The sequence below is a fragment of the Schistocerca piceifrons genome, chromosome 3 (assembly GCF_021461385.2).
Source record: "Schistocerca piceifrons isolate TAMUIC-IGC-003096 chromosome 3, iqSchPice1.1, whole genome shotgun sequence".
Classification (NCBI taxonomy): Eukaryota; Metazoa; Arthropoda; class Insecta; order Orthoptera; family Acrididae; genus Schistocerca; species Schistocerca piceifrons.
The window spans coordinates 827,546,091-827,556,159 of record NC_060140.1 but is presented as its reverse complement, the minus strand read 5'-3'; the positions used below and the strand labels follow the sequence as shown (position 1 = coordinate 827,556,159).

Genomic DNA, 10,069 nt, shown 5'->3' with positions numbered 1-10,069 from the left:
TTAGTGTCGAGGAACAGTGTGCTGCCCACCCTTTGGACGGTTTTTAAAGCGCTTCCGCATCTGCCACAGCAAATGCAGGCTGGTTTCCCTTATTCCGCCTCAGTCACACTATGTCGGCGATTGCTGCACAAACACTGTCTCCATATACAAATACACCGTAATTACTCTACCATGCAAACATTTGGGGTTACAGTCATCTGGTATGAGACGTTCCTGGGCGTGGGGGAAGGGGGGGGGGTGTCCACTGGGGGCCAAACCACACAATATCCCTGGATTCCACATTGGGACGAAACATCTTTGTCGTTTCTAGGTTCCCAGTTCAACACACAATACAATACACCCACAAATTAATTCCGGTAAAGAAATAATAAGCGTTAGATGGTTACCAAAAAAGTAGGAATCACTGGATCAGAACGAATTAGGCAACCAGTTTGAATTTGAACCTTTAAATCATCATGTGAAGCAGTATATTTGTCCTTCTCTTCCGTACTGCAACTGTTTACAATTGGATCAAACAAGGTCCCAATGCTGTGGATAACCTTCATAGCACAACTGTATAGGTATGCACCTCTACAAGCAGTTTACCTCACAGGACGAACTATGTTGCCTTCATTGCCACAGAAAAAACCTCCCAGCTGACAGTAAGTCTTCTGAAATTCAATTTCCAGTAGAAAGTAGAATTCCTCCATTCATTCGCTTAGATTAGATCAGATTCAGTTTATGTTCCATAGACCCAAAAATGAGATGATTCTCCTGGGTATGGAACAAGTCAGAAAGCATAACAGAAAAAACATGTAACTTCTGAATATCATTCTGACTACCCTGATCACTTGTCAGGAGAAAGTCAAAATGTCTGAACACATTAACATAAACTGAAAGTGCTCGTTTTTACAGAATTAATACAATGTCGAAATGAAGCACAGTTATGCTCTTTTAGTTAATTTATAATGCAGGAAATACCTAATTTAGCTGTTGTGACAAAGTGCTGTCAAAACTAAACTCTAACACATTTTAACTTAAGCTTGTCTATTAAGATATTCATCTATAGAGCAGAAGGACTTGCCTACCAAAAAGTCTTTCAAACTCTGTTTAAAATGTGCTTTATCTGAAACTAAGTTTTTAATGGGTACTGGCACTTTATTGAAAATGTGTGTTGCCAAATATTGGACCTCTTTTTGGACCAAGGTAAGTGGTTTTAGATCTTTATGTAGATTTTCCTCATTCCTACTATTGATACTATGTGTGATCCTTGAGTTTCGCCTGGCGTATTTGATAATCAAAACATCCACGGGTGTACTGCCGGTCTACAGTGTCCAACGGACACAAAATTTCAGCGATCGTACATGTCGCCATCATCAGGTGAACTGATGGACTGAGCTCCTGTGAACGTGCCGGCACGGAGATCCGTACACTATGGCGCATGGAGTATGATGCACGAGGATTCTGGTACAGACGTCGAGATACTGGGACAGCGTTGTTAGAGAGGCCATCGAAATTCGCACCAATGACGACCTCATAAACCGTGACTGTGGCTATAATCTCAGCAAGGCTTGGGAACCAGCGATTGGTTTAATCAAGAGTAAATCGAGCAAACATATAGTTGTGACGACCACAGCGGACAGAGCCATCACTCCGACGTCATCTCAGACGCCGTCGCAATCTGTTCCACCGTGCGACAGTGGCGCGGGGCGCGGACAGCGGAGGGAGCGCGCCGCGGGCGGAGGGTATTTAAATCGGCCCCCACCGCGACCGAACCCAGTTCCCTTTGAGCAGCCATAGCGTACGGATCTCTGTGCCGGCACGTTCACAGGAGCTCAGTCCGTCGGTTCACCTGATGATGGCGACATGTATGATTGCCGAAATATTGTGCCCGTTGGACACTGTAGACCGGCAGTACACCCATGGATATTTTGATTATTGATACTATGTATTTAGCTATTGCTTGGGAATATAACCACTTTAATTTTAAAAAAAACGGCTAAAAGCCATAAACTCAAAATTCAGATGCCAAAAAGAATATTTAGAAGGCAGAAGGCCTCACATTAAGTAAGTTCTATAATGTGGCTGAAGACCCAAAAATCTAACACTTGAAAAGCAACAACCTTAATTTAAAGATGGCTGAAGGCCGATGATTTAAGACTCAAGCTAAAATTAAATAAAAAAAACACAAGGCAGAAGGCCTTATCTTCAATTAGGCTGAAGACCCCAAACAGTCTGATGCTCGAAATAGAAAGATCGTTAATTTAAAAACAGCTGAAGGCCCCATGACTTAAAACTCAAGGTAAAATAAATTTAAACAACGAAGCCATGTCTTAAATTAGGATGAAGGCCCCAAACTATCTAACACAGGGCTTCACAACATACGTGCTCGCGGAGTAAGCTGTGAGCAGCAAGGCGCGAGCACGGAGCAGCGCGAGCACGCTAACCCCACTACCGGACCAGAGCAGAGAGTGGGGAGAGTCACGTGGGGTACACAACAGCTGCCGCCAGTCGATGTAAATCCGCGGCCACCTGCAGGGATATCACTCACGAATTATTACTGCGACAAATGAAACAAATAAAGGAGAATGTACACGTGTCACATAATTTTATTAGCTAAGTGCATGTCTCTACCATCTGTAGACACTGAAACTAAAGAATTCCATGACAATCCTATATTTTCGACACTTTCTTCAACACTACTTAAAATATCACCTCCGGTTGTAGTGTTCTTCATGGCTACTACATTGAGGAGCTCCTCCCTCACCTGAAGATCTCTATTAACACCTCTAATAAATATGGCAAGCTGCACTGTTCCAGTCATATCAACACTTTCGTCCAGAGCTAGAGAATACGCCATAAAATCTTTACTGATATTTGCAAGCTGGCTCTGGACGTCGTCTGCCATGTCCCGTATGCGACGCATAATAGTCATGTTAGATAATGTTACAATCTGAAACTGTTCAACTTGAGATGGACACAAATGTTCCGCTGCAACTACCAAACATTCTTTTATTAAATCACCATTAGTTAAGGGGCGCAGAAACTTTGCTAAAAGCAAAGCAGTTTTGTAACCCTCTCTGACAGCTGCCTCAGTTGATTTTTCTTCGTCGTCCAGATCTTCTTCGGATAGCTTCCTTTTAAGTTTAATAACTTCCTGTGCACGATCTGGTCAATCACATTTTCCATGTCCGTAGTCTTTCGCGTGGTACGACATATAATGTCGCTGAAAATTAAATTTCGTAAAAGAATTCAGCGTCTTGTGACATACTTAACATTCTGCAACACCATCTTTTCAGTAAACAGATACAATTCCTCCCAATGGGGGTTGAACTGCGAAAGCATGGTTGGGGTTACACAACGGCGACTTTACATGATTCTTAACCAGCGAAGTGACTGTTAAGTGCTGATTGTAGTACTTTAAACGTTACACAGTCGGCGCGAATTCAATAGGCACGCTGCGGCCCTGTTCAAACGTGCGCGCGCATTTCCCCTCCCTCCCCTCCCCTCCCTACTCCGTGACCTTTCAGCTGCTCGCAAGCATGTGCCTGGGCAGACGCGAGTACTCGCGCTCAAAATTGGCCAGTTGTTAAGCCCTGATCTAACACTTGACAAGCAAGGAACTTTAATTTTAAAATGGCTGAGGGTCCTTGACTTAAAACACAACTAAAATAATTTTTATTAGGCAGAAGGACCAAGACTTTATCTTTAAACAATATATTAATCAGGCTGAAGGCTCATTACTTAAAACAATTCATCTTTAAGTCAAAACCATTGGCTATGAGGTATACAAATACACACGACAGAAATAAGAAAAGGCAGTGCAACTAACGGCACTCAGAAGTTTCGGGGTCAGCCAGCACTTGAAATACTAACATTCACTTAGGTGAGGCAGGCAGTCGGCCCAACCAGTCTCGATCCGACGACAACCCAACCAACAGACAGTCAACGGACCCACCGACAACGTAACTTGCCCTCCACTCGACCAGCACACAACTGGGAGTTCAATGAAAGCGTAAAAGGCGTGTACACCCACAACAAAGCATACATTAAGCTGTGGAACTACACACCAAGCAACAACACGATGAGGAAAGGACGCTGCCTAAATTTACGCCAACGGCCAGGGCAGGTAACTGGAATGTTAATGGCCACAATGCAGAAAATTCCGCTGGTGCACTTCAATTGCAAATGACCAAATACAGTTAGTCTCCACCAGACAATGGCTAAACCTTTGCCAATTCGAACACACATGTTCTTGCTCGCGGGAATGTCCCGACAGCCAACAACAAGAACCATATGGCACAATGTGAACAGTCTTGACTTGCTAGTAAATTAAACCCAAACTCAACTTTCGTGTCCAGGATTGGTGAGCCACGGACCTCGTAGTGATGGGAATGGCCCCACACACTGCAACACTGTGTAGAGACTGCCAGCGGGCCCAGCCAAACTACACACCCCGGAGATATCCTTGCTGCTCCACGCCAACCGACTGACTCCACACATCAGCACAGAGACAGCACTAAAATAACTGAGCAGTCGGCGTCACAAGCTACACACAGTTTCACGAACACTTGCAGGAATGACTAGACAATATTAACGGCAGCAACTGTGCAATAACAATGACTAATCACGAGTCGGCACACGCAGGTGACACATAAGTGATCGCCAGCCAACATACACGTAATCTGACAAGGCGACCGACCAACGAACAACCAAGGTCGTCTGCTCTCAAGTGATATGTATTGGCAACCATCGGGCGAGTCATGGCTGTCCGGACCTCACTGCAGCGACACCCTGACTGAACTCCTGCTGCATCAGGTCCAAACTGCACTGCTACCACCTCCCAACTCACTGTGTGTGTGTGTGTGTGTGTGTGTGTGTGTGTGTAAGTACAGTATAACTTCTGCACAATTTCAGTGCAGTAATGTGTTCATTGTAAATAAGTGTGTGAAGTACAATCTAACTTTTGCACCATTTCAGTGCAGTAATGTGTTCATTGTAAATAAGTATTATAGTAGTTCTATTACATTGTTATTAACTTATAAATAAAAAAACTTTTTTATTTTAAGTTCAGTGCATTAGTGTTTGTAAAATGATTCTTTCATATAGTGTTCATTAAAAAAAATGACGATCATTCCACTTGTGACCGGTGGAAGGTACATTTGCTTATTTGTTTCAGCTGTAAATATTTGTCATGTATTATTGTTTTTCTGACATGTTCTACATCCTTGAGGACCTCCACACTACAGATCAATTGGAATGAAAGTAAATCTAATCTAATCTATCATTGCTCTGTTACGTCAGATCTTGGTGAGATGCTTCAAAGCCACTTTCCCTAGTGTGATGTGCCTTCTCATCTCATCCTTCTTATCTTATCATCACAAGGGGTCGTATGAATAAAAACGAGAACATTCTCCAGAGTTGATACTCAGAGCAAAAACAAATTTTCAAGGAAAGTTCTCAATGAGTTGTATGAATAAAATGGAGAACATACTTTATACTCAGAAGTTAGGAGAAAGTTCTCTAGATGGCATGACTAAAGCGAGTCTGAGAATATACTTCACCTGAGTATGTTCTCAGTGTGGGTTGAAGGGTGGGAGAAGTTGCTCAAAGCAAAGAATATTCTCCGATTTATTATGAATAAAACCCGAGAAGTTTCTCACAAGCGGAGAACATTCTCTGTTTTTGTGAGTGAGCTCCTTTGTATACTTCGAGCTGAGTAAGTTGTGTTGTGGTTAAGTGTTACCGAGTGTTTCTAGTGAAAATGGCGAAATTTATGTTTCTTGAAAGGCAAAAAAAGATATACATAGTATGCAGGAACACAGAAGAAAGGAACTGTAGAAGTTTTTGTAGATTTAACAGCGAAAACATTATTCGGCTGGAGAATCACTTTCTTCCGGAAAATCACGAAAGAAGAGGAGGCGCCCTTTCCAATGAATGCAAAATGAAGACATTTTTGCGCTATTTAGCGGATCCAGGCTTTTAGATTAGTGTAGGAGAAGACTTGGGAATACACCAGACTACAGTATCACTAACATTTTCATATGTTCTGCAACAGGTTAACAGGAAAGCACCGTTGTGGATCCGATTTCCGAGAAACGTTAACGAACTAGAAGCAGCTAAAGTTAAATGGCAACCGAGATTTAAGTTTCCATGTTCAGTAGGGGCCCTAGACTGCACTCACATACCTATAATGAAACCTTCTGCACATGGAGACGAATACGTTAATCTAAAGGGCTTTCCATCTATAAATGTACAGGCGACATGTGATAAAAGTGAAATGTTTACGAGTGTTGATGCTTCATGGCCGCAGTCTGTACATGATGGTAGGATATGGAGGAACTCAGATGTGTATCGTATATTGCGAGAGAACCAGTGCAACACCCTAATTTTAAGAGACGAAGGATATGTCATTGCACTGTGTTTAATGACACTGTTTCAAAATCCCGAAACACCTGATGGGAGGGCGTACAACAGACTTAAAACTAAGGAAAGGGTGATAATCGAATGGAGCTTTGGACAGGTAAAAAGGCGTTTCCCAATTCTGCAAAATAAAATAAGGCTTCCCCAAACAAAAATCCCTAGTGTGATAATGCCCTGTTTTGTTTTGGGTAATGTAGCAAAACATATAGGGGATGAGGATTTTGAGGCACCTAGTGATGATGACAACAAACTTCCAGTACTGGGAGAAAAGGAAGCAGCAAATGTACATGCACGTGGAACAAATAGAAAATGGGAAATTGTTAATGTAATACATCAACTGTAGTGTATGGGAGTCTGTTAAAACATTGCACAATTAATCTCAATTTGTGTATTTTTTGTAAGCACAATAATTTTCCCTGATGAAAATAAAACACAGTGCTCTGATGTTACATAATAAAATGCTGTTTAGTGTTTTTCTTCATTCTCTGTTATCGATTTTACTTTCAATAAAAATTGTTTAACATGTAACTATTCAAACTGGAACAGAATTTTCAGATACTACAGTAAATAGCTTTGGACACAACAGATTAACTTAAATTGCTGGAACCTTAATGTAATTTTTGTACTGTAACTGCAGCAGATTGCTGGCGACAATTTTTGCTTTACTTTACAAGAAATTGTTTCAGGGATGTGGTGAAAGTATTTGCCAGGTGCTACAGTAAATAAGTGCGCAACTGTCTAACTTGTACCATTTAAAATAGAAAGAAGTTACTCTTTTTGCTTTACTTTACCAAAAAATGTTTCAAGGGTGTGGTGAAGATATTTGCCAGGTGCTACAGTAAATAAGTGCACAAACTAACTTGCACAATTTCAAATAGAAACAAGTTACACTTTTTGCTTTACTTTACCAAAAATTGTTTCAGGGATGTGTTGAAGGTATTTGTCATGTGCTACAGTAAATAAGTGCACAACTGTCTAACCTGTACCATTTAAACTAGAAACAAGTTACTCTTGTTGCCTTACCAAATATTGTTTCAAGGACATGGTGAACCTACTGGCCTGACACAATGATAAATAAGTGCATACACTTTTTAACATTTCAAATTGTATTATGTTACTCTCATTGTTTCATTGAAAAGAAATTTGCACTGAATAATTTTTGCAAGAGGATATGGAATTTGGTAAATGAGGAATGTAAATGAACATTCACTTAAAAACATGTTTTTATTAATAAAAATCGATGCTGTAATACGACAGACACTACAGAGTTTGTTCTATTTTTTATCTTCACACATAAATTTCTGCTGCTTTCTTTTCAGTATGTCTAACTGGTATAATAGTACCAACATTTGCAGCTCTGAATTGGACAAATTAACTGTCTCATCGGTTTCCACACTCAATTTCCGCCGTTTTGACACTCTCTCATGCCCCAAAACAGGCGACTGAACAGGTATGACGACTTTGGGGCCCATGAGGTCCGTATGGTTGGCTGCGACAATTTGTGGTAGTTGAACACTTGATTCTGGTTCGTAGAATATACAGTCTGCATCAGTTATCTCCGTACTCTCTGGTAAAGAGATGATAGAGGTGGAACCACCTACTGCACAAGCTCCTAATAAAAATAAAAAAAAGTAATAGTAGTGTGTGTCACGATTCAGTTTCCAGTTAGTATATATAGCAAGCAGGTTTATGCAGAAGTGTGGGAGGGATGTGTCCAATTTCATGCATAGTACATTGTGATACTTTTACAGAAAGGGTGTCATATATTAGACGAATTTTACCAAACATTGTTTCATTTTCACAGTTGTGATGGGTTTATTGTATAGACTTCTGATCAGTGCTGTCATGTGTGGTGAGACACTTAAGCCTGTAGGCACATGGAACAACTTTTGCTAGACAACACTGTCAAAGTCTTTCCTATAGTCATGGAGGCAGATGAAAACAGGAACACAGAACACTTGCGATTTCTCGATTATTTGTCGTATGTTGAGAATCTGTTTATGAGTTGCTTTTGCTTCAACAAAACTTGCTTGTTCTGTGGATATGTAAGGCTGAGAATATGGGTTCAAACACTGCTTTAAGTTGTAGAGCAAAATTTTGCTTGCTTCTTATATCAGAGCAATAGTTCAGTAGTTGTATTACTTCCTGATTAACCCTTTCTTGTGTAAGGGGATGAAGAGAGACTCTGACCAGTCTTCTGGCCACTCCCCAGTTTCCCATATTCTTTTAACACACTGAATGCAGCACATCAAAATCTACCTGCCTGATTTTTTTGCTCATCTCCCAAAACATACTGTCTGGACTAGTGGGCTTATAATTCTTCAGATGTAGAACTATGTTCTCTATTTAGCTGCATGAGATTGCAAGTTCCAACACAAGCTGGTCAACCACTTCAGTCTCAGTACTGTCAATAATTCCTGAATACAACTTCTCACAGTACTGTTTCCATCTCACAACAGCGCCTCCCAAGTCTCTGACAGGGTTAACATTCTCGTTCTCTACCATCTACATATGAGGGTTTAATTTAAGTGTGTGTTCTTGAGTTTCTTGAAGAGATCATGTATATGACGGTGATTTTGATGTTCTCTCCTTTTTCTGGTTCTCTTGTATTTCTCTGCATAAAACTGTCTTGATTCTGGATAATTTTCTTCAGACTGCTTCTCTCTTTATTTAATTCTATTGCGGACTGTAATTTACAAGGACTTCTCACTTTGTGGTCGTTCTGATGTCGGAAGAGACGAGAAAACAACTTGCTTTGTTCGATCTCGTGTTTGTGATGAAGTACCTCTTGCACCTCTGAAACTATTTGACAGTGAACTGAAATTTTGAGCACTAGTCCTTCACCTCACTTTATATGAGTACCAAATATTACAGCTCAGAGTGAAGATAATTTTTCCTTCTAGTGTTATGGTCATGGCGTTGGCAATGTGTTTCAGGCTGAGCAGAGTTATTTACGGCAAAGCATATCAGGGAGTGTATGTACTGAGATATTGTAAGCACTATAGTGAGTTGTTCGAAAAAATTACCGCATGAGGTTCCAGGGGGACCCTACAGATGATTCAAACTGATACGTTATCCCATGGCTGCAAAATACTAACGCAAATTCTTTACAGACGAATGGAAAAATTAGTTTGGATTCCGTAGAAATATCGGAACATATGAGGCAATACTGAACCTACGACTTATCTTAGAAGCTAGATTAAGGAAAGGCGAACCTACATTTCTAGCATTTGTAGACTTAGGGAAAGCTTTTGACAATGTTGACTGGAATACTCTCTTTCAAATTCTGAAGGTGGCAGGGGTAAAATACAGGGAGTGAAGGCTACTTACTTTTTGTACAGAAACCAGATGGCAGTTATAATAGTCGAGGGACATGAAAGAGAAGCAGTCTCATAGTAAATGAAAACAAAACAAAATATATGCTAATGTCACAATCTGAGGCCAGAAGTACCTAAAAACCTAAACATCAATGGGAAATGCTTCAATGGAGTGTCCTCTTTTAACTACTTGGGAGCCCTAATAACAAATGATAACAGTATTGGAAAGCCTATAAGGGAAAGAATACAAGCAGGAAACAGAGCTTACTTTGCAAATATGCAGCTTTTCAAAAATAGCCTTGTTACAAGAAAAACTAAACTGCTAATATATAATTCCCTAGTCTGCCCAG

General features: G+C 40.6%; 1 protein-coding gene across 1 annotated transcript; it reads left to right on the top strand.

The window, feature by feature from the left end:
- Positions 1-6,172: 6,172 nt before the first annotated feature.
- Positions 6,173-6,745, top strand: LOC124789092 (putative nuclease HARBI1). The gene has a single exon (XM_047256382.1). It carries the CDS (start codon positions 6,173-6,175, stop codon positions 6,743-6,745), a length of 573 nt encoding a protein of 190 aa, XP_047112338.1.
- Positions 6,746-10,069: the final 3,324 nt, after the last annotated feature.

Bases quoted from the DNA above. Each gene is read 5' to 3' on its own strand.
- LOC124789092 (XM_047256382.1), top strand. From the start codon at position 6,173: ATGAAACCTTCTGCACATGGAGACGAATACGTTAATCTAAAGGGCTTT.